At 37.5% G+C, this 25,900-nt stretch overlaps 1 protein-coding gene across 14 annotated transcripts in view; it reads left to right on the top strand.

Annotated features, from left to right (window-relative positions):
* Positions 1-25,900, top strand: part of plch2a (phospholipase C, eta 2a) — a 273,662-nt gene that overhangs the window by 227,951 nt on the left and 19,811 nt on the right. For 12 of the 14 annotated variants that reach the window (XM_030139859.1, XM_030139861.1, XM_030139863.1 and 9 more), the window contains exons 6-19: positions 1,443-1,536; positions 2,940-3,143; positions 5,976-6,096; positions 11,740-11,911; positions 15,471-15,578; positions 15,885-15,890; positions 18,145-18,300; positions 18,628-18,726; positions 19,483-19,583; positions 19,860-19,948; positions 21,500-21,682; positions 23,008-23,115; positions 23,204-23,328; positions 24,114-24,198. In XM_030139859.1, coding sequence (XP_029995719.1) covers positions 1,443-1,536; positions 2,940-3,143; positions 5,976-6,096; positions 11,740-11,911; positions 15,471-15,578; positions 15,885-15,890; positions 18,145-18,300; positions 18,628-18,726; positions 19,483-19,583; positions 19,860-19,948; positions 21,500-21,682; positions 23,008-23,115; positions 23,204-23,328; positions 24,114-24,198 — 1,651 coding nt within the window. The remainder of the gene's footprint in view (positions 1-1,442; positions 1,537-2,939; positions 3,144-5,975; positions 6,097-11,739; positions 11,912-15,470; positions 15,579-15,884; positions 15,891-18,144; positions 18,301-18,627; positions 18,727-19,482; positions 19,584-19,859; positions 19,949-21,499; positions 21,683-23,007; positions 23,116-23,203; positions 23,329-24,113; positions 24,199-25,900) is intronic. The other 2 variants (XM_030139868.1, XM_030139856.1) reach the window with 1 other exon arrangement.

Here is a 25,900-nt window from a genome sequence, read left to right on the forward strand (position 1 = left end):
TTTTTTTGCTAAAATTAATTTGTTTTTGATCGTGTAATAGTTTGCTATACTATGTTGCAAATAAATGTTAATTTTAGATGACATTTAGGTTATATAATGTATATTACTATGAACGGAGGCAGAAAAGCCGGGTTGAGATTACTGCACAAAGTGAGTTTTATTTTCTTTGGTCAGGATATGTATAGTCAGTCCAGCTTGGATTTACAAGGCTGACAATTAATACTGAAAAAACAATAACTCGAACTATGATTTATGAAAGAGCTGCAGCATCTTAAACCGATCACAATGAACATTTGAAAGATAAACAGTGCCATAGTGCTTCAGTTTCAGCTTCACAGTTTGTCATGTCTTTTATGTATTGTGATTGTCTCTCTCAACTCACCATATATTTTTTTATTAGTAAGTTTTTATTTTTATCAATTACTAGAAATTTCAGGCAACCCTATTTGAATTCCAGGCGACCCCATGTGGGGTCCCGACCCCAAGGTTGAAAAACACTGCCTTAATGCCTCCACCCTGGTACTACAGTATATGGATAAAAGTATTGGGATCTGTTGAATTCAGGTGTTTCTTTTCTAACTGGGGTCTGGGCTACAAAACAATAATGAAAAACCTCTTGGCATTTTGGAAGCAAAGATAAAAATTTTAACAAAACAAACCAATGCAATGATATTTATCCCAATATCAAACTATGTTATGACATTTGTCATTGTTTTGCAGCCTAGACCCCTGTTAGAAAAGAAACACCTGAATTCAATGGGTCCAAATACTTTTGTCCATATAGTGTATCTATTGCCATCAGTTCCAGATGTACTAACTAGACCTAATTTCAAATCTAGATTTATTCATCAATTTATTGACCTTTATGTTGTGTGGATGGATGGAACTATATTTATAAGGTCTACAAAAAATGATTACACTAATATACTATCATGTTTTTATGGGTAACCTACACTGTTTTATTATCATCATTATTATTTTATTTTATCTTTGTGCCTTTTTTTTTTTTCACCTACCCCTTGTTTTTATTTTACTTTAAACACTTGCATCCAAGAACCTGTCAGATGAGATAAAATAATTGCTTTCTGGTATGGATATCAATTGACGTTAACAATGTTGCTGAAGTTCCATTCAGACACACAACATTGTTCATGTGACAGACACACACAATGAGCTTACTGAGACTGAACTGGCCTACATTCTTTAAAACATACCCCTTTAAATGAATGACACACGTGGGAGTGTGACCGACCAATCAGGGGGGTGTGAAAAGCACATAGTCTAACAGATATCCGAGTTCTGCAGCTGTGATGGAAATGAAGAAAACCTGTAGGGATCTGTTTGAATCATCTGTCCTTCACTCATGCTTTATTTCACTCACAGGATTTTCAGTTATTTCTCTGTTTTGACTGTATGGTTGTCTTTATTCTCTTACTTTGTAGATGACCAAGTTCACCAAAGACCATTGTCTGGAGATTATCAACAAATTTGAGCCATGCACTGAAAACCAGAAACAAGAGGTTTTGGGTATCGATGGTAAGAATTCATTTTTTCCTTTTTTCTTAAGACTGTGTTTGCAGCAAACTTTGGTACACTTGCTGCAAATTATGTCTAAATGAACTGATTTTGTCCTTAAACTACAATCATGCATCGATTGAGGTTTTTTTTTTTTTCAGTACTGCAGACTTGTTTTTACATGCATTGATCTACTGTGTTTATGGTGATTGTTTTAGTTTCTGCAAGTCTGTAAAAAGTCCCAAAGTCATCTGACTTGTAGGGGTTAAAACGTCTAATATACCACTCTGGGAAAATGCTTCTTCAAAGTCTGTTCAAAATATCAGATTTGAAACCTACACTTTGTGCAAGAAAACTTGATTAATCTGTTTCTAATTCATTTTCTCATTACCTACCATTGAGCTTCATTTTATTACAAATTACTTTTATCTTTTGATAATGAATAAGACATGTTGAAATCATTGCATTGTGAGTGTTGGGTTTTTTGGTGTATATGTCACAGTAGAGATTGAAATCCAGTAGGATTCCTAATCCTACTAGGACAGATAGTAATTGGAGTTTGTCCTAGGACAAACTAAAATTACTATCTGTCCTAGTAGGATTCCTAATCCTACTAGGACAGATAGTAATTTTAGTAAGACATTAGGATCTGAAGATTGGAATTCCAATCTGTCCTAGGAGAATTTGCAATCCTACTAGGACAGATTGTAATTCTATTTAGAAGTGGGATCTGAAGATTGGAATTTCAAATCCTACAAGAAATTAGGATCTGAAGATTGGAATTCCAATCTGTCCTAGGAGAATTTAGATTTAGATTAGGAATCCTACTAGGACAGATAGTAATTTTAGTTTGTCCTAGGACAAACTCCAATTACTATCTGTCCTAGTAGGATTAGGAATCCTACTGGATTTCAATCTCTACTGTGACATATACATAAATAATTTTGAGAGAAAAAATACTTCTAAATCATGTTTTATTATATTTGTTTCTGTAGCTCTGTTGAAACTTGTATAATCAGTAGAAAACATGGATCCCTTTAAAACAAAGAAGCATTGGGTAAAGTGTGATCTATTGAGAATTCAATCAGTATATATCACAAAAAATGTAAAATTATTATTTCTGTCCAGTTAAGGGCTGATGAATTTTTTCAGCCGTTCTGAGTGAAAGTTTAAGAAACCAAAAAGCCATTTGTGTTTCAAACTCTCTATTATGGTGAGAGCATGACAAACACTGTAACATTCTGGAGAGAAATAATTTCATTGTTCCTGAGTAGTGTCATTTTTTTATGCCTTCAATAATTTCCCCAGGGATTAATGAAATATTTTGATTCTGATATATTGTAAACAGATGCTGTCATGAAGTCCTTTGTGTATTAAAATACTGTTTTACTGTATCATCATTGTGTCTTATAACCTTCTTCCAGGTTTTACAAATTACATGCGCAGCCCAGCAGGAGACATCTTCAACCCTGAACACTACAACGTGGTGCAGGACATGAACCAACCGCTCTGCAACTACTTCATTGCTTCATCACATAACACCTACCTGATGGGAGACCAGCTCATGTCCCAGTCCAGGGTTGACATGTATGCATGGGTGCTGCAGGCTGGCTGTCGCTGTGTAGAAGGTCAGCACACACACTGCTCACACAAAAACCAGTGCAAGAGCTCAGGTCAAGGATGAAGTTGTTGATTTTCTACCCTGACTACTGCTTTAATTTTGAAGCAAGATGAAATGAATTTCATTGTGTAACTTTAAGAAATTCACAAGTATTAAGTGCTTTTTATCATCAATTTTATCATCTTTTCTAACAGTCACCTGCTCACATTGCCTGTTTGAAATCAGTGTCATCAGTTTTTTGTTTTTTTTTTTTTAGCTCATTAACATTAGCATTAGTCTGAAATTGCCCCTGTACCATCTTGGAAAGGAATTCTGACAGACAAAACATTAAACATGTGCTCATACTGTCTACAATGAAATATTAGTCAAAGGATATTTTAATGTCGCTGTATTCTTTTCAAGTTTGTATTTTAATAGTTAGCATTTTCCACACCATCTCATTATTTTTATTATTTGGGGTTGTAACACAAATATCTCAATCCATAAGTTGTCTGTGAATATTGTTGTCAGGCTGCAGACAGAAGTCTTTGTCTATGTTGGTGCTGATGAGGTTCAATTAATCTTGAACAGCTTGTAGGAAAGATGGTCTCTCCATCTCCATCACATCTCATCCATGCCCTGTTTTTCCAGCACATTTCCACTCATCTCATACATCCAGCTGTTCTGAACACCCAAAGGCCACAGCAGCTCGAGCATGGTTGTTTGAAAACTCTTTTTCTCCTGAATTAGTCACACCTCTGGGATAGTTAACTACATTTGAAAGAGTGTAGAATACACACTTTGAAAACTTCCTTGACTATATTTTATGTGTATTTTCCTCTTTAGTTTTTTTTCCTCTTAAGGTCTTTCTGTTGATGTTCCATAATATGTCTATCTAGAGATTTATATACCAACAAAAATGTTTCTTTTATCTTCCAGATTGACAAAAACTGCACTATTTTTAGAATATGCATGGGTTGGGCAATTCACTTGAAAATTTTATGTGTGCTGACTAAGATTGGGAATCTAAGTTATAAGGCCGATTCGATACACATCTCGATACAGCATCTCTAATCCAATACATTAAAGAGAGACCTACATGTGTGGCATCTCGCAGTGCGATACAATAGAATTCACACCCAAATCACGATACAGAGTGATTAAGCACATTCTGATTCAACACATTCATGCTGGTAAAAAAAAAATTTGCAGCGCAATTCAGTGAGCTTGATTATTTATTTATCAAATAAGACCATTACTTTCCTGAAAGTGGCTTTTGTGAAATTTCAGAACACATGCCTCACATACAGTCACATGAAAAAGTTAGGACTTTGTTTCCAAAGTCGTTTCTCTGCATGTTTCTAATACTCAACTTCTTGCTCCCTCGCCGGATCAATTTGTAATGTCATGTATTTGTGATGTAGGTACTACAGAAAAAGGTTCTGTCACTTTAAGAGACACCTGCGCAAGGTATTCTGGGATGCGCTGTTTGATATGTATGTCACTGTTTAAGGAAGTATCTCCGGTATGTACTGCAGTATTCAATGCAGTTGATCTAGTATAAAGTACACGTTAAGAAACCACATGTCATCTCCTCCCCTCTATGTCTTGTAAGATTAAGACACAGACATTACAGCATTCATCTGTGGTGCACGTGCCCAGTACATCCACAGAGCTGCGGTCTGCGGAAAAGAAAACCTTACCCAAATACATAGTAACACTTTTAAATGCAAGTAAAAATGTATTCAATTGAACAGATCAAAGTTTATAAAATGTGTATATATATGTATGTGTGTGTGTGTGTGTGTGTGTGTATATATATATATATATATATATATATATATATAAATATTATTCTTTATACTTAGTTTTTGGAAATGCACTTTAGTTTTAAGATTTTTTCAGGTAAGAACGTGGCCTGTTATCAAAAAGCAGCTTGCTTCATTCATGGCTATTTGACAGCAGGCGGGAGAGCCTGTGGGTCTTGCCAGCTAGATAAAACCAAAGCTTATTCTTTTGTTTGGAAATAATTTGGATCTTGTTTTTCCAAACTATTAAAAGTAACCTGTGGAAGATGCCACCTCACATAAAATTAGTTAGTGTAAAGGCGTTGCTTTTGTGTGATCCCAATATACTTGGTGTGTTTTGGTGGACTGTGGAAGATTTGGAGGGTGGTGGTGAGGAAAGCATGGCGTTGTGTACTGTAAAAAGGTCACCACCCACTCTCTTCCTCCCTTTGCCTGAGGATGACATAAATTCAAATTGACTGAACTACCTTGTGTCTTTGTATGTACATGCTTATCCTGATAAAGATCAGCTGAACTAAATGATTTGATGTTCCATTTGTCTCTACGTGGCCAGATCTAAAGAAATCTTCTCAAATGTCAGATTGCACTCATTTGCATATGCTTACTTTCACAACATTGAATCAAAATAAATAAAATGTACAACATAAGGACTAAATCATGTAAACAGATGCTACTCATGTTTTCATGTCATAATTTGTTGCTGCTTGAATGTCTTTATTTTTGTCCCATTAAACTGACAATGTCGTTTTATTGTAGTGTAGTCTTTTATTTCATTTTGGGTGATATGCAGTACTCGATACATCTCAGGCTCAATCCTTTTTTTTAAAATGAAAAAAAGCTGAAAGTACAGATATTTCCTTTAAAAGGTATGCAGATGTTTTGGGGGCGGTTTTTGGGGTTTGTTTTGTTTTTTTTGGAGGGGTGCAGGTTTCTGAAAACTACTGATGCTGCTGATGAAGTCTTTGTACTTTCTCGTCTCTTTTTTTCAACCTGTGTAAACATACTGTTGATAGGTGCTGTTTTAACATCTCTTGTTGCTCTTGGGTCCTCAGTGGATTGTTGGGATGGTCAGGATGGAGAACCCATCGTCCACCATGGCTACACCCTCACCTCCAAGATCCTCTTCAAAGATGTCATCGAGACCATCAACAAGTACGCCTTCGTGAAAAACGAGTAAGTTTAAACACACCTGGAGTCAGTCATTCAGAGGGGTTCAGTAGATCACTTGTATGTTTCGTTGGTTCTCCATTTTCAGCAGATGGTGCATCATAAAGCATGCATGTCCATTGCTTTAATGGAAGCCCAGCAGTCTACTGTATGTGTGTGTGGTCTGTCATATTGCACTGCTACATTACAAAGTCTGTTGGAGTCCATGGAGAAAAATGGAAGAAATGAGGCTTAGAATACAGTTGCAGGGTTGGGTGAACTTAACATGTCTTCAAGCTTCTTTTCCACGCTATAATACAAAGTGCATCTCTAATACTTTTGGGTTTAGTCACTGATGAGTGGCATTTGAGGTGGGGAGTAAAATGGGCTATAAAGACTAATGAACACAGCCAGAGACTGGAACTCTGTTAGAAATGCCATATTACCGCCATACTGGTTCTGACCAAGTGTAGTAAGTAGAATGTGATGAGCTTGGACATTTCCATTCTGCCAAAGAGAGACAGAGGACACGAGGAAACAACCAAATGTCACAGTATTTCACACTTTTAAATTTCACTTGAGCTTAAGCTGCCTGGCACACCAAGTGTAAGGGCACTGTGAAAAGGCAAGAACCAAAGTGAAGCCAATGTAAAAGTAACTGATGAGTATAAAGTGTAATCCTGCTGACAGCCACTAGCTGCTGGCTCCCACAAATGACAATGAACTTCTTTCTAACAGTCTCCTGTTTATGCATTCTCTCCAGCAGCCATTCTCATCTCATTCACTTTATTTGGACCCTCTAGTGATCATATTGTAAATTGTTGTTCCATTAATTAGACTTAAGGGGGATTAGATTTGATAGGCTTTGAATTTCTGCTGTGTCGACGCTATTGTATTTGTGATTAACAAGTTGCACTAACAATACCATAAAATGTTGCAAAAATGTGTGTTAGTGTGTTAGAAACATACACTTACAAACTGTGGTTATTTTCTTATCAAATCGCCTAACAATTACTTTTTCTTTTTTAAAAAAAAAATACCTTAACTTCTGTCATTCTTTCTCAGTTTCTCATTTAAACAATTCTCTGAATTAATCTTTCAATTAAAATTTTTTCAGCAGCTGACAGAAAAGGCTTTGGTCTTGCATCAAAAATTTTTACTCACAAATGGAAAAAATTATTTGATAATTTTTTGATTAGTTCACTTAAAATGTATTTGATTTGAGAAAGGAATTTTTACTCATTTGTCTTGGATTAAAAAATATATCTGACTGCAGTTCACTGGAAACATGCTGTTGGCGTGACGCTGGATAAGATTATGTATGTATCATAAGAAATGGGGATGATGAAACTTCACACGCTTGATTTTTGTTAGTTGAAAACCTTAAACAAAATGTTAACATAAGATTTATTGTAATGTACACTACCAGTCAAAAGTTTTAGAACACCCCAGTTTTGTATTGAAATTCAAGCAGTTCAAGTCCAATGAACAGCTTAAAATGGTACAAAGGTAAGCGGTGAACTGCCAGAGGTAAAAAAATAAAAAATAAAAAGGTAAGGTTAAACAAAACTGAAAAATGGACATTTCAGAATTATACAAAAGGCTTTTTTCAGCGAACAAGAAATGGGTTAACAACTTAAAGCAGTTCTGCAGTAATGGAGGTTGATCAAGCCTCAAAAGTTGGTGCTACCAATTCCTACAGGTGTCCCAATGTTTCTGAATTACTTCCAACCCCCTCTGTCTGCATAAAAGTAGTGTTAGAACACACTTTGGTACCATACCGTTGTGAACATTATTTGAACAATATTGTACTGCAGAAAGTAGTGTGTTACTATAAAAATGGTGAGGAAAAGGCAATTAACGATAGAAGAGAGACAGACCATCATAACACTTAAAAATTTAGGTCTTTCCTACAGAGAAATTGCCAAGAAAGTCAAGGTGTCAGTAAGTCCAGTTTCCTTCACCATCAAAAGGCACTCAGAAACTGGGGGAAATGCTGACAGGAAGAGGCCTGGCAGACCCAAAGCCACAACAGAATCAGAAGACAAGTTTCTGAGAGTCAACAGCTTGCGTGATAGGCGACTCAGGACAACAGCTTCAAGCACAGCACAATAGTGGTTGAAGTAAGCAAGTCTCAATTTCAGCTGTGAAGAGAAGACTTCCAGTTGCAGGTTTGATGGGTCAAGTTGCAGCAAGAAAGCTATTGCTTAGACTTAAGAATAAGAAAAAGAGGCTTGGCTGGGCCATGAAACACTGCCAGCGGACTACTGAAGACTGGAAGGAGGTGTTATGGACTGATGAATCAAAATTTTAAATCTTCAGTTCATCCCGCAGGACTTATTTATGCTGTCGAGTAGGTGAAAGGATGGTTCCTCAGTGTGTGACATCAACTGTCAAACATGAAGGAGGAAGTGTGATGGTCTGGGGCTGTTTTGCTGGATCCAGGGTCGGTGACTTGTACAGAGTGAAAGGCACCCTGAACCAAAACGGCTAACACAGCATTCTGCAGCGCCATGCAGTACCCTCTGGGATGCGCCTAGTTGTTCAGGGGTTCATCCTACAGCAAGATAGTGACCCAAAACACAAGTCCAAGCTATGCCAGAACTACCTTAAGAAAAAAGAACAAGATTGTACGCTTGAAAACATGGAGTGGCCGGCACAGTCTCCAGACTTAAACCCCATGGAGCTGGTTTGGGATGAACTGGACAGAAGAGTGAAAGCAAAGCAACCTACTAGTGTTACACATTTATGGGAACTTCTGCAACAGAGCTGGGAAGAACTTTCTGAAGAATATTTGATTTCCATTGTAGAAAGAATGCCACGAGTGTGTTCAACTGTTATATCTGCCAAAGGTGGCTACTTTGATGAGTCAAAAGTTTAGAATACATTTTGGTTTCTAAATTGATTCCATGATTTCTTTTTTAATTAAATTGTTTATTTGTTCTATGTTTTAATTTCAGAGTACACTGAGACATTAACTCTTTAAGTGCCAGACAGTTAAGGGGCTAATAAGCCTTAAAAGTGCCACAGAATTTGGCCGTTTTTCAGTATTTCGCGTCGTTTTTATAATATTTGAAGAATCCTGCAGGAAACTGCTCGGTAACATCCGACCTATTGCTGATTAGATCCAAAAACGCACCGGACGCAGCCGATTCATTATTGATCGTAATTTGCATAATTTATAATAATAATCATAATAATCATAATAATCTTTATTTATATAGCACTTTTCATACATTAAAAACTGTAGCACAAAGTGCTTTACATATCAGTTTAAAAATCAGTACCGCCCCCCACCCACACCCACCCACTCACCCGCACACACACACACACACATATACATGCAAACCCACAAGCTCACACATACTTAAGAAGGCTGACTGAGCACGGGTAGACCAGAACAAAAATGTACAAGTAAAACATCAATTTAGGAGGCACTGTCTCAGGGAGCCTTCCGCACCAGGATGCAGCCGCCGACCCCGGCGACCAGGCACCAGCAACACAGCCCCGCATCCCAACTAGTGGGAGAGGGCCAACTGGGACCCCCACCCACCAGAAAGGAGCGGACCCCAGTGAGAGAAGGCGCCACAGCCCCCGGAGTCCACAGCCGCCCCCCGGCATGGAGGGCTCCCTCTGATGAAACACCGGAGAATAAGAAACATTAAAAACATATAAAAATATTATTCGGTCGCATGACCTCAAATTCCCGTCTGCTTGGTCTCAAAAGGGGGACACAGAAAGAACGTCATCGAAATGTGAGAAAGAAATGGGGGTGGATGGTTTGTTTGTACACAAATATGGCGTGTTCTCCAAAGCCGATCTGATCGGCCCGTGGCACTTTACAGGTTGTTTTCGTAAAGCCGATTTAATCGGCCCATGGCACTGAAAGTGTTAAACTGCATCATTTTCAATGAAATTCTGGAAAAATTGGGGTGTTCTAAAACTTTTGACCGGTGGTGTACTTCAGTCATCTTTTTTCAGATGTTGCCTTTCATCTTCACTTAATGTATCCCTTAATACAAACTAAAAGCCAATGCAGGAAGGGCTGATTGTGACTTCATGACATTTTGTAAACTTCTGGTGCCTGAAAAATGCACGTAACATTAACTTTGGGCACCTTTGATGATCAAGCAAATGCTGTTTTGGCAAGACAAATGTATTTATATAGCGCCTTTCAACAACAATGTAAAAAGTATAAGACATTTAAAACAATCCAGTCATGAAATGCAATAAATGCAACATACGATGACATAGAGTATTTAAAATGTTGAAGAAAATGCTTTAAAAATACATACATTAAGTAAAGGAGTAAACATTTACAGCATGGAGTTAAAAGCAGTGCTAACCAGAAAAGTCTTCAGAGTTTCAGCTGATGTACAATTCATTGAGAGTTGATTCCAGACATGTGGGGCATAAAAAGTCAATGCCGCTCCTCCCCTGGATATAGTCTTTCGGTATGCTTGTGATTGAGCAAATTGTAGACGAATGTAAACGCAAACACCCACCTAAATTACTCAAATCATAGACATTGATGCATTGTCACAATTGTAGTGTAGACTCCTTTACACTATTATTCAGACAGTTTCATAATAAAAGGGTTAATTAGTGAAAGACAACAATGTCTCTCTTGAAAATAGTATCCAAGTGGTGCTGATTAGTGCAAGATTGTAGTTCAGTGCTTAAATCGTTTACATCAATCTGAATTTACAATATGTTCTTTCTATTAGTGTCAGAGGTTGTGTTTTTGTTTTTGTTAACATACCTCCCTCTTTGTTTTCACAACTGTGACACATATAGAGATAGAACATGCACATAGAGAAAAGAAAGCACACTCACACAGCCATCTTCCTCCTCATCCTTTTCCCAGATTCTGTATCACACGATGATAATCCACTCAACATACAGACCGACTGGAGGATGCAAAAAATGCGCTATTTTTAGATTGTGTCTCTTTAACTCAAATGTGGGAGAAAGGCTGTCTTTGTACAGAGGCTCATCCTCTTCTGTTTTTTTTTTTTTTTTTTTTTTTTTTTTTAAACGAAGTTGTGGGCACCACATTCTACAGATAATTGGGTAAAAAGGAGTGGGGTGAAAGGCTGCCATCAGCATCAAAGGCTAATGTGATTTTTCTTGGATGGTGAATGTGAGAGAGGCCTTCAGACACCTGACAGAAACAAATTCACAATGAAAAGCTTCTATATCTGCCTTAGACTGAGAAGTGTCATGGTTGGTATGATGTGAATGAGAAGTCTGCTCATAAATACCACTGTGTTTATGGCTGATTTCAGCAGCAGACAGCAGATATTCCACACTAAACCTCAGCAGTGATTGAATATATGGAGATGTTTGCAGCTCAGGTATTATTGCCATTAAAACATAAAGTAGAAGCATTCACAGTGGAGCCTATTTACAAGTCCTCTAAGAACTTTTCAGTGTGAGCTGAACTTACTGTGATGTGTCTTGTCAGCTGTTTTATCCCGGAATGACTGACAAAAAACAAAAGGAAAACTTTATATTTTCAGTAAACAGTATGAACCCGATTGGACTGTATTTCATTTTTCTGTACAGTTTGTGTTATGTGTAACTACATTTTGGTCTGAACTGGGTAACATCAAACTGCTAATCTTTCACTTTTGTAATACTAGTGCGTTGTGTGTCTTCATCTGTTAGCTATCCAGTCATCCTATCTATAGAGAACCACTGCAGCGTTCCTCAACAAAAGAAGATGGCCCAGTACCTGATTGAGATCCTGGGGGACAAATTGGACCTGTCTAACATCAAAGCAGACGAGTCAGGACGCCTGCCGTCACCGGAAACACTCAAGGGCAAGATTCTCGTCAAGGTAGAGTATGGCTGTGGACATACCATAGAGTACTCAGGAGTACAGCTTGGATGCATGTAAAGTGGCTGATTCTCCACAGTGTAAGGAATAGGTCCTCAGGTGATTATCTCTGCACACCTAGTTTTTAAGTTTCAAATCTGCCACAGCAGATTTCAAAGGAAGGAGCTGGTGGGCAGATTAGAAAGCATGTGATTAGAGCATCTGGATATGACATGTTTAGGGAGGAGAGAATGAAAAACGACTTGATTGTTAAAATGAGAACAAAGCCAAATACTTTTGGTATTAATAGCACACCGCAGTTGTGTTATTAGTGCATAAACAATATCCTAAACCCAGACAACCAAACATAATTGATACTTATGTAAGTCCCACCTACCATGGTTGCTGATTACACCTGTCAAGCTTACATACCCAGCTTGTCACACAATGTTATTTTTAATGATATCAGTGTGAGAGATTCAAAAGGTGGTACCTGAACTAACATTTCTGATATGACAATGGGTAGTTAACAGAAAGCAATGGAGGGAAAAAGAGTATGTTTGTGTGTCAGAGGTGTCTTTCTCTCATAAAATAAACACACACGTTTTGTCCCCTCAGATTCACTTGACATCATTTGTAGTGTTCTCCTTTGGCTGCTGAATATAAAGAGTTGAGAAGAATGAAGACTAAACTTATTATGTCAAAATAAATGTTATAAATTTATGACAACCTTGAATGTAATTGGATTAGATTATTCCTCTTGGGCCACTGCAAAACATGAGGCTATGACTATAGCTTGGATGCGAATCTGCCTGTATTATGGTTAATTTCATGTATTCAGCTCAAAGTCTAAATGTGGGACCATGTCCTAGGACGACGGACAAAGGGGAGATGAGCAATAATGCTGTGAGTCTTTTATGAAATCAGACACCTGCTCACTCAAAGTTCAGTGTCAATTTAAGAGGTACAGAATGTTTCTGACAGTGTTCATCTTACTAGTATGAGTCCATTTGTTCCAAGTTAAGATGCTAACCAAGTACACAGGTTTAGCAAACAAAGAGTTAATTAATTACAGTTTATGTTTTAACATCATGTTCAATTATTGTGTATTGTCTGAGTGTAAGCATATAAATGAAGCACTACTAACGGTCATCATACAACAGACACATTTTTTTTTTTTTTTTGTTTGTTTGACAACAGTCAGCTACTAAACAACTAACCTGATGAAGGTTTTACTGAAAATGTTGAACTTAGTGTACCAGAGCCTTGAAATGAAAATGATCATACACACGACATAGCCAGGAGGTTTGCTGTGGGTAAATGTAATAAGTTATTAGATTCACTACAAAATACCATATGTTTTTGATTAATAAAGAGGATATTAGTAAGGGATAACTGCAATATCACAAATTCATCATCACAAATAGTATGACTGGCTAGAAAGATAATCCCATGTCAGAAAATTTATTAAAATAGGCTGGATATAACTTGGAGTGTGATCCAGTTACGGTATATCTGCCATTATGTGGTGTTTTGATCGTACAGAGAGCATCCCTATAATTCAAATGTGACATTTATTGTACACATGACAACACTGGCACACCATTTGGGCATTTTTACTTGGGTCTTGAATAAGTGCAGGAAGGTTGATAGTGGCCATTCATGGAAGGGTCAGTGATTTTTGCATATTATGAGAAGTTCAGTGCCAGATAAAGTAGTCATACACTCATCTTAATTGCCATAGACTGTTAAATAAAAAAATAATTAGAACATTTTAAACATAGTCTTGATTTGCATTTGAATGATATGCCTCTTAAGGGGAGATCTAACTTAGGAACTTTCAAATCATTTTCTCTTTCCACATCTGAAGATAAAACCTGCACTGTAGTCAGTGTGTAGCCAAGATGTTGTGACAGTTGTCAGTTTTCCATGGATTGTAACCACTAAAGTAGCTTTATTTCCAAGCACATGTTAAACAGAGGCATGACATGATGCTGTTAAGCAGCAGCAGTGTCTGTTTGCAGGTTAATGAGGCTTTATTGACACAAGATGCTTTGACTAAAAAGGCAACTCTGTGCCAAAACCTGGCACACCAGCAACTGCACTGCCAGCTGCTACCACAGCCCTCCTATCTACATGTACACTCAGCAACAGTGTCCATATAGGCAGTGGTCCAAAGTAACTACATACCTTTACTCAAGTACTGTACAAAATATACAGTGTTGAGACACTTGTACTTACTGCAAGCGTTTCTGTGTTCTGCTACTCTCTAATTCTCTTCTAGTCTGGGTCTCCTGTCTTTGTGTTACTGTATTTCAGGCCTCGTCACTACTTGAAAAAACAACTACACTGTGAAAATTAAAATGTTTGACAACAGCTTGCTTACCATGTGCAACCGTTCCAGCAGAACAAGTTCTTCCATCACGTTATTTTACAAATGCACTATCACTGCATCCTCCACTTTGGTATTGTCCAAAACAAATGTGAAACTTCAATATAATGATAGCTGCCCTCTAGCCAAAGTGCATCAATGAACTTGCACTTACTATACTTAATATTGTAATACATTCCCAGTCTTCACTACGTGTATTATGACTCTTGACAGACGTGTATGTAAACTGACTTTGACTGATTCAAGTGCAGGATATTTCAGTCAGCTGATTATGAGCATCATAAGGTTTTGACAGTGAAAGTTTTTGTATTCTTTGTGGGATTTTAGTCCCTATTTTCCAGGATGAGCTGCACTAATGAAACCCTACATTACCATGCAGCTGAAACACTAAGTGGCATTTTGCCTCATATTCTATTAAATTCCCAATGCTGTGTAAAAATGAGAGGTGGAGGAGACTAAGCAGAGTTGCAAGGACTAACCTTTGATATCTGTGTCATTTGAGAAAAATCAAGTAAAAAATCTGGTAAATACAATTAAAACAACTACATGTTGACATGACCAAAAGGACACAGGATGAATATTATAATAATCGTTATAAATTAAAAGGATCAGCCACCAGTGTTAACTATTGCTGCCTTCACGTACTATTGGGGAGATGATTCTTTCCACTTGTGAATTCGAAATTATAAGTGGGTTGTGTTTAAGTGCTTTTGTTGCCATAGTGAAATGAAAAATGGCTGACACACAATTTATTGTGACCTGCTATTTGGGTAAAAGTTTTGGAAGTATTAATTCATCTGCTACAGCTTTTTTTGCTGCTAATGCTTTTTTTTTTTGCAAATGTATATGCTATAAATGAGTAAAATCATTAGCTAACAACAGCAGAATATTATTAAAAGCATTGTTTATCTTCTGCAATGAATCCCTCATTGCTCTTTTGAAAAGTTCAATGGTTATTTTCATCTGAGCAGCTTGTGTATCAAAATTTTCTCCCAGTTCTCATGGGAAAACACGAGGGGGGAATTTCCATGTGCAGTTTTCAAATTCGTAACTAGCATTTACCATAATTCCCATTCGCACATGATGACAGTCCTGCACCTCTTCATTTGAAAATCTGGCCCCCAACACCCCAAGTGTATGTATGTTGCATCTATTTGAAGATCTTCTGACTGTTCCCTCCTCCACCAGGGGAAAAAACTGCCTTCCAACATTGATGAGAACGCAGAGGAGGGAGATGTGTCAGATGAGGACAGTGCTGATGAGATGGAGGATGACTGCAAGCTGATGAATGGAGATGTATGTACCCTCTCTGTGGTGTGTCTCATTTCATTGTTTCTCCTTCCTCTGTCCAGCAGAGTTCCAGGAGGCATTTCAGTGTCAGCAGATAAATGGAAATTGATGCTTGTAATGGCTTGTCAATGGGCCATATGTGTTAACTCAGAGGCGATGGTTGTTGATAGGTTTCTGATGTCCCGTCTTGAACAGTTCTGGTCTTGATGTTTTTCTCTGCTGCTCATCTCTTTCTTTCTGTGGTGGCTCATTCTTGTTTTTCTCCTGCTTCTTTTCCTGTTTTTTCTTCAATGTTGCTTGCGTCTTTGAAAGTGGAAGGTATTGTATAAACGCTTGATCAGATCTCACTCCTTTCACATGTGGGTTGTGTCTCCATCCTCCCTGCTACTGACATCTTAAAATTCCCAGCAACATTTTTACAATATTTTATCTTTAAGGGCATTTTCAAATCATACTTGGTTTGCTGTAGTCTCAGGCAGCATTTGTTTGTTTTGTTTTTCCCCACTTCATATGATTTGTACGTGTACAGTATTAGAACTGCATTAAAAAACTAAAATCCATGGAAATATTATCAGGGCACTCAATTGGTTGGATGTGTCCGAGCCAGGTGTCACACCAGACCAAACAGCAGAAAAAGCCTTAAAATTCACACCTTCAGAGGACTGGTGAAAGAGTTCTCATTCTGGTGCCAAACATGAAATGACTATAGCCAGGCTGAGGTCAGTTAGACCTAACATTTTTGAATACAGAGTCAGTAGTAGGGTCTTTATATGATAATAAGATCAGACATATTTTTTCTAATAAATTATCATTTGTGAAAGGACAGTGGGTAGTATCTAAAAGAAAAGATTATCAGTACTTTTACATGCACAAAATAATTTGTGTTTCTGTTACATAGCATATGAAAACTACGGTTTTATTGTGCCCTTGACTGTTGAATGTACTTAACCATGGAAAAATACAGAAAAGTGGCCTGACCTCTTGAGCCATTTTCCATTTTTGTATCTGAAGAATTGTGGCAGATGCAAACATTCACCCACTTTCTTAAAAAGATCAGCATTAAAGAAATCTGCATATTCAAGTTGTTCAAAATATTTCAATATAGGTGTGATGTTGTAATTACAAGATAAGGGCTAATAATCATAAGTTATTTTCTCAAAATTCCAAGATTTTGTCATTCTGTCCAGTATTACAACAAATAACAGTGGACCTCACAGTCTATACAAGAATTTAATCAATAACCAGTGTGGTTTGAAATTGTTTACATTTTGTTAGATCACAGGAAGTGTGTAGATGAGTTCCCTAACAGAACACGTGGTTTATGGATACACTCTGCCACCAAGTGGCTCAACTCAGGATGTGCATTTTATACTAAGCAAGATGAAGAGCACCTTTTTTTTTTTTACCAGAAATTCTTCCACTGCCTCTTCATCTCACTGTCTGTGTGTCATGTTCACATGTTGAATGCCTCACAGTCATCAGTTTGTGAAATTCTCCTTCATCAGATCTTCAACAGGTGGATGAAAAAACAATATTTAGACATGTTTATTGTATGATTTGCCTGCAGACTAGCTGACTTTGTAAGTATTGTCATACGTATTAAGCAAATGTAATATATTTAAACTTCATTAGAAGACACCACAAAAATCCACCACTACAAAGGTGTAGTAGTTATATAAAGTACAATTCAGTGCAAAATCAAAGTTTCATTTACATATCTGTCTTAAAGAAATCTCCCTCTCCAAAGTATGTCGAATAAAATTCAGAACAACAAAATATAATTCACATCAACAAAAGTTATTTTCTAGGCCTTTTCCATCAAATTAATTGAATCGGTGTAATTCGTGATTCTTTGAACAGGGTTCTATCCACAGGGTGTCCCATAAGTCTCCATACATAGGAGACATAATACATTCCATACATATATGGTTCTAACATGTATTTCTTTATATTTCTTCTTTATAGTTCTTCAGCAGTGGAGGACACGCATTGAAATGTGTTCCCGACAAAATGGCAGTCATATAGAGCATATTATATAAATAAAAATGGTTTATGTCAAGAAACGTTTATTTTTCCTATGTATGGAGACTTATGGGACACCATGTAGTGAAATGGCCTGTATTTGAGTGGAATGATTCTAGTATATTGTAGTGTATGATGAGGTTGTGTTTCCACTTTGGTTAAACACATTCAAATTTACTGTTGCTATCATTTCATTTTGGTATAAATTTGTGTGTAAAATAGACCCTTTTTTGTAAATTAATATATGTATTAATTGACTCTCGGTCCAGTAGTAACATACCACGGCCTTTGCAGGAAAAAACAGGTCAAATTAAAGTGAAATCATTCCAGTTGAATTTTATTTCCTTATTAACTGATTATACTGCACATCTGATTTTAAAGGAAAAATGAGGAAAACGGTTTCTGCTGCTGGCTTATGTGAGTTGACTTGTGCAGCAGAAGTACATGCTGCAATTACAATAAAGAGAAAATGAGCAAACTGGTAGTTGGTCTTTCATATTATCCCATGTGTCACTGTTTGATTGTGTGTATCTCATCTTTCCTTCTACAGACTTCAGCCAACAGGAAGCAGGTGGAGAACATGGCCAAGAGGAAGCTGGATAATCTGATGAAGGAGTCAAAGATCCGGGACAGAGAGGACCCGGACAGCTTCACCATCGCAGCCCTCCCTCCCGCTGCCAAGTCCTCAGACAAAACCGGCTCTAAGGTACATGTTGTTACATGTTATGGCTGGAACTCCACAGTATTTCTGGTAAAAACTATGTATGAAGCCAACTTCCTGCCAAGACTTGCCCTGCACTTCACAAACAAACAGCGTGGTCACAAATGTTCTGTGTCATTCATATGGGTAAGTTTAGAAGCAACAGTGTTCCACTGAGTACTCTGCTAAGTCTCTGCTAAATAATGCATCCCCATTCCAGTTTCATGTCCAATATTCATAGGCTCAAATCATGTGACGCACTTTTTATCATGGACAATCAGGAGTTGTGTCCACAATAAGCATCAGTTCAAAGTATATTTTTTGTGTTATCAGGGCAAAGGTGATGATGGGACAGACACAGCAGATGACACTCATCCCAGTGGAAACAAGCGCTCAAGCCGTTCCTTCATTGGGAGCTTCTCTAAACGCAAGGTCAGTATTTTTTTAGTCCATCAGTCTGAGATTTTTGTCCATCCCATTTCTCAGTCAGTATTTGCACGATTCTTTTCAAATTTCACACGCAGGTTCTTTATCATGAGGAGAGGTGCGGTGCACAGTTTGGTGGCTGAATATCAATTTTGTGATTTTTTAAAGACATTTTTGCAAATGTCAGCTTAGATAAATTGTCTAACCGATTTCTCTGACATTATTCACCCAATTCTTTTCAAATTTTACACACGTTTTTTCTCTCAATTTTTGTATTTTTTCTTGATTTTCTTGATTTTATTTATTTTTGTTTATTTATTTATTTTTTAAACAAATTTTTGAAAATGTTTTAGAATTGTTGAAAGTTTGACTCAAAATGAGTCAAACTTTGAACAGTGAGCAGGAGGGGCAAAGTGTTGTGCAACTGGGCGGAGGTATTAGTAAGGTATTAATAAGCTCTGTTTACTTTTTCACTTGTTCTTCTTTCTTTACCTTGACATCAGACCTTCAGCATTTGCTATATGACCACTGCATTTCATTATGTAGGCAACAAACAACAGTATTACAGGTTTACAAAGCAAGTCTGGAGTTTATTCATGTTTTTTGTAAAATAAATAATTATGTAGTATTTAAATATGAATGTAATATTTATTGTAAAACATAAAATAGAATCTGTAAGTATACAGCAAACATTAACTACTAAATACAACATCCTTAAGTTTGTTGTCTTACTTTGATGCTTTTCCGTCTGTTTAACTGTAGAAAAAGGCAACCAAGCTGAAGAAGACATCAAGCTTTGAAGACACAGACACAGACCAAGAGAGCACCAGCAGTTCCTCTCGTGCCCCCTTACATCACAGCAAGTAGGTCACACACACTGCTCTCTTTATAAGAAAAAAGTTGTTTCAAATATTAAGTACATTCATTTCATTCATCTTGTAGATCATCCACTGGGTATATTTGACTCTGATACAGATATATATCTTTTGTTTTTAAGTAATAAGAACTGGTCACTATTTAGCTGATGGTTCAAATATTTTGTGCACTGAATTATGCATGTGAAGACTTTTTTTCCGTTTGCTGACTCTTTTCAAACATACGTGCACTTCTGTGATATTTGACATTTGTTGCCCTTCCAGAAAGAAGAAGACCATGAAGCTGTCCAGAGCTTTGTCTGACCTGGTGAAATACACATGCTCTGTGGGCCTTTATGACATTGATGCACAAGGTGTGAGCGGCTTTGTTTATTGCAACACAGCTAGTGTTCATGTTCCTCCATTACTAATGAAAGCAGGATTTCAATGAGGGCCTTCAGTAACATGCATCTCCAACATCCACATAGATCTAATCAGTTACAATCAAGTGACATACACTACCAGTCAAAAGATTGAACAATATTTATTTATTTATTTATTTATTTATATGACTATTTGCATTGTAGATTCTCACTGAAGGCATCAAAACTATGAATGAACACATATAGAGTTATGTAGTTAAAAAAAAAAGTGTGATAAACTCAAAACACGTTTTACTGAAATTTACAAGAAAATTAAGTGTAGAACAAACATAAAAAGCCAGTGTATCTCTGTTAGAGGGGTACATCTGTGGAATAATCTGGAGCAAAACTTAAAAATTTCTTCTTCAATTTGTGCATTTAAAAGGATGTACAAATCCAGTATAATAACAAAATATAGAGCATTATCTGAATAAGTAAATATAGTTATAACATAGAATTACGCATAAAATAAGATATTGTAGTTATTTAATTATCATGATAAGAAGATATTTATTGATCATTGTATTTGGAGTAAATATTTAAAGTGCATATAAATATTATAGTTTATATTAAAACGGTTGATTATGCAAATCTGATTGAGTGTGAGGTGACCAAAAAAGTGTATGTGAATGGTTTGTATGGATGTTTTGTGTTATTGTAAAAATATACAGAAAAAAAGGTCTGTTAACAAAGGAAAGGAAGCAGATTTAATTTAATTATTAGTTTGTAAAAAGGGTGGGAGTCAAGAAGTTATACTTCTTCCCACTCCTTTCGAGCGCATTTTGTTTGACCATGTTGTATGGTTCTTTGCTATCTGATGATTCTGTATGCTCGAAATAAAACTACACCACTACTACTACTACTTCTACTATTATTTTAGATTCTTCAAAATACCCACCCTTTGCTTTGATTGTTGCTTTGCACATTCTTGGCATTCTCTCGATGAGCTTCATGAGATAGTCACCTGAAATGTTTTCCAACACTCCTGAAGGACTTTGCAGTGATGCTGAGCACTTGTTGGCCATCTGCGGCCCATCTCATGTCATTTAAATGAGAAGGTGTGTCCAAACTTTTGACTGGTAGTTTACAAAACGTGATTAATTAGCACACTTCAGTATCAACACTAAGACAGCTGGTCAGTTTTATGAGACTTGGATGAATAGCAATAAGAACAGCAGCAAAACACAAGTTAAATTCATCTGTGTTTTGTCACAAACCAGTCTTTAACCTCCTCAAGCAGTGTCACCTATTGCTTGCAATGAATGAGATGCTCCTCCTTCTTTTGCTCTCTGAAATTAATTATCTACTAGTAAATGCGCATGCAGTTGCAGATTTTAGTATCACATAGCAGCTACAGAATACAGGCTTCCTGAATGTCATTTAGCTGATGTGACGTTTTGACCATTGGATACTGGTATGTGTTTCTGCAGCAGTAATGTCTGACACACCTTTTATTTATCTGAAAAATAAAACTGACGTGTGAGTCTGTCTTGTCTCTGGCAGCCAACTGCAGCTGGCAAGTATCATCGTTGAGTGAGACCAAAGCCCACCAAGTGATGCAACAGAAAGCTACCGCCTTCATCCAGTTCAACCAGCGACAGCTCTCCCGCATCTATCCCTCGTCTTACCGCGTAGATTCGTCAAACTTCAATCCTCAGCCCTTCTGGAATGCGGGCTGCCAGCTGGGTATCAACACACAACAGTTTGAGCTCATCTTGTTCTGGTTCAGCAGCTGTTCACATTTGACCTGATTTTTTAATTGGTTTCAGTCATCGGCCATTAAAAACAACGTCTTCAATTTTACATCAGCAGCACGTAGTCTCAATTTAAACATACTATTTCAGCTGCTACTCACAGCCACATTGACTCTTAAGTATTATACATCATACATCATTCTGGATTAGGTTGAATATAATTAGAAGAAGCTAAACCTGGTGGTGAAAAATTACTTATTAAATTACACGAAGGAAAAACTAAATAAAAAACAATGAATGTTGGAACATGAACCATAATAAGATAGAGCTGTATATACAACCAGATAATATTAATGGTTTACAGTATAACTTTACACAGTATCATATTATTTAGAAAAAATGGTTCTCATATTTGATGTCATGTATTCTCTCATCCTACCTTTTTCAGCCTCTACAATTTAGGCTTTCCTAGTAATACCTGGAAAAACTCAAACTAATGCAGCTAATACAACCGAGTGAAAAGATAGCTGCAGAGAAAAAAAAAAGGGGGTGGGGGGACTGGTAGAATTTGGCATTTTTATAATCTGTGCCCTCTGGGGCGGGTGGGGATATGTAGATATACCAGGAATTCCATCCAACCATCCAAGATTTTTGTCAAACTAATTTCTCAGATACTATTCATCAATAAATATTTAAATATTTTTATTTATTTATTTATTTATTTTAACATTTTTGGTTTTCTCAGACACTGTTCACCAGATTCTTTTCAAATTTCACACACATGTTCTTTACATGTGCTGTGCTTTTCTCTCAATTTTTGCTTTTTTTTTTTTTTCTTACAAAAAAAATTTAAAAGATTGAAACTCGCAAAATTAATCCCTCGGTGGACAGGTTATCAGTGAGCAGGAGGGGCAAAGTGTTGTGCGACTTGGCGGGGATATTAGTAAGCTCCGCTTACTTTTTGATTTGTTTTTATCAGAAAACAAATAGGGCAAATATGGGGGCAAGTTGCAAGCTGAAAATGATGACAGCATTGTGACTGCAGACCAATCCGTTTTCAAGATACTTGCAAATAGTTTCACCACCCAGGGCACTCTGGTGCGGGAGCTGGAGTAGTGGGGAGAATTAGTTACCCCTCTCTCTGTATTGAAAAACCCAGAGGTTTCCTCATCTCATGGTTAACAAACTTTAGAATTGTTGCTGAAGTTGCTTTAAGCAACAGGTTAGTTTTGCTTTAGCCATAGCCTCAAAGTTTCCTTTAGAGTCCTGTAGCATTCTGTCTATTGACAGTAACACAGTGAACTGCTTCAATTTCAGTTGCTCTCAACTACCAGTCAGAGGGCCGGGTCCTCCAGCTCAACAGAGCGAAGTTCTACAGCAACGGCAATTGTGGCTACATCCTTAAGCCTGCCTGCATGTGTGAAGGTCTGCCCACAACAATACCCCTTCCTGTCCTACTTTTATTCTAATGACGTTCAGTATGATTGGAACAGTAGAGTCTTTGCTCTTTTAGGTGCCTTTAACCCAAACCTGGAGGATCCACTTCCATGTCAGATGAAGAAACAGCTGGTGTTGAAGATCATCAGTGGACAACAGCTGCCCAAACCCAAAGACTCAATGCTGGGTGACAGAGGAGAGGTGGGAAAATGTGTTCTTGTAAACTTAACATTAATTTACAAACAACAGTAGAATGCTCTTCTGCTCTCACTCTATTTAGCCAACAGTGCCACCTCAGATCACAAAATGCAAAAAGATTAGTTTATTCACTCCAAACCAGTCTGTAGAAATGCATTTGATTTGCATTATCCCCATTGTGAGTTCTCAAAACTTTGCTTCAAATACACTTACATTTTATTTGAAATGAGGCTACTGATTGTCCCTCTATAGTCAGAGGTACACTTAGTGTTTCTGCTGGTAAGGTTTTGCAAAATCCTTGCCGCCACACCATACCTTTGGTACAAAAAATCATCGCTGTTGTGTTAGAAGGATTATACATATGTATAATATGTAATAGGCATACTATTTTCAATAAGAAGCCATGTGCACTCTGTGCAACAGTACAGTTTTTACCCCCGTATTTTTTTTACCCCAAGAATTATGCACATGCTCCAAATTGTTGGGCATGTGCAACTGCATTCTTTTCGATGTAAACATCTGGTAGTGAAACCTGTCGTACTGAATTGAGCCAGTTTATTTGTAATTTACTATATTAAATTTCTCTTTATTTGGATATTCAAAACTACACAGTTAATGGGGGTTAAAATACTATGTGTAAAACCTGCATGCTGTACCAAATTTACCCACATAGTGCGCATGTGCAAAAACACTAGAAGTTCAAAAATAATATGGGGTAAAAATTATGCGTATGAAAACATGTCTAAAAATATGTCATCATTGAAAGGTTTTGTTGTGTCTCTTGTTAGATCATTGATCCCTTTGTGGAGGTGGAAATCATCGGTCTCCCAGTGGACTGCTCCAAGGAGCAGACCAGGGTAGTAGATGACAATGGTAAGTGCATGTAACAGTGAATTACATGAACAAGGACAGATACTATTGGATCTCATCAGCCTGTTGCCTTAACTCTTTAAGTGCCAGATAGTTAAGGGGCTAATAAGCCTTAAAAGTGCCACAGAATTTGGCCGTTTTTCAGTATTTCGCGTCATTTTTATAATATTTGAAGAATCCTGCAGGAAACCGCTCGGTAACATCCGACTGATTGCGGATTAGATTCAAAACGCATCGGACGCAGCCGATTCATTATTGATCGTAATTTGCATAATTTATAATAATAATAATAATAATAATAATAATAATAATAATAATAATAATAATAATAATAATAATCTTTATTTATATAGCACTTTTCATACATTAAAAACTGTAGCACAGAGTGCTTTACATATCAGTTTAAAAATCAGTACCGCCCCCCACCCACACCCACCCACACCCACCCACTCACCCGCACACACACACACACACATATACATGCAAACCCACAAGCTCACACATACTTAAGAAGACTGACTGAGCACGGGTAGACCAGAACAAAAATGTACAAGTAAAAGTAAAACATCAATTTAGGAGGCACTGTCTCAGGGAGCCTTCCGCATCAGGATGCAGCCGCCGACCCCGGCGACCAGGCACCAGCAACACAGCCCCGCATCCCAACTAGTGGGAGAGGGCCAACTGGGACCCCCACCCACCAGAAAGGAGCGGACCCCAGTGAGAGAAGGCGCCACAGCCCCCGGAGTCCACAGCCGCCCCCCGGCATGGAGGGCTCCCTCTGATGAAACACCGGAGAATAAGAAACATTAAAAAGATATAAAAATATTATTTGGTCGCGTGACCTCAAATTCCCGTCTGCTTGGTCTCAAAAGGGGGACACAGAAAGAACGTCATCGAAATGTGAGAAAGAAATGGGGGTGGATGGTTTGTTTGTACACAAATATGGCGTGTTCTCCAAAGCCGATCTGATCGGCCCGTGGCACTTTACAGGTTGTTTTCGTGAAGCCGATTTAATCGGCCCATGGCACTGAAAGTGTTAAAGCACAATGACATATTTGATTTGAATAGACAACATAACCTCTGTTAGGTCAGACTTAGTCTAGGATAAATTAAATCAGCTTCCATCACTTAAGCCTTGTCAAATAGCCAGAATGGAAAACAGAAAAGTGTAATTCAGCAATCTGACAAGAGAGGAAGCAGGAAGAGACACCTAATCTAAATTGTTGCCTTTAACTGAGAAAGACTGGTCAGTCAGTATGTATGTTTATTCAAGGCAACTGGTTTGTTCTCATTATTTGTTTAGTAATTACTGGCTGTCTCTGGTATATAAACACATTCCCTCTGTTTCCATATACCGTGTATTTAGAGGTTGATCAACCATACTTATTTTTTCAGCACATCCCACAGGTGAAATCTGGTTGTCCTGCCTTGGACCACTTTTGGTTAGGTACTAACCACAGAAGATCAGAAACATCCAACAAGACCTGCAGTTTTGGAGACACTCTGACTCAGTTTTAGCAGAATCATTCAGATCTAAATGCTGCCTTTTTCTGCTTCAACTTGGAGGCCTAAATGTTTGCTTGGTGAATAATGTATCCCTCATGCACTGGTGTAATTGGAACCAGATAGTATAGTAATAGTGTCACCACTTGTCATTGCTATGGTGGTATGACTATACTGCAGTTTGTCAGTACATTCATGCACG

The sequence above is a fragment of the Sphaeramia orbicularis genome, chromosome 7 (assembly GCF_902148855.1).
Source record: "Sphaeramia orbicularis chromosome 7, fSphaOr1.1, whole genome shotgun sequence".
In the NCBI taxonomy this organism is placed as follows: Eukaryota; Metazoa; Chordata; class Actinopteri; order Kurtiformes; family Apogonidae; genus Sphaeramia; species Sphaeramia orbicularis.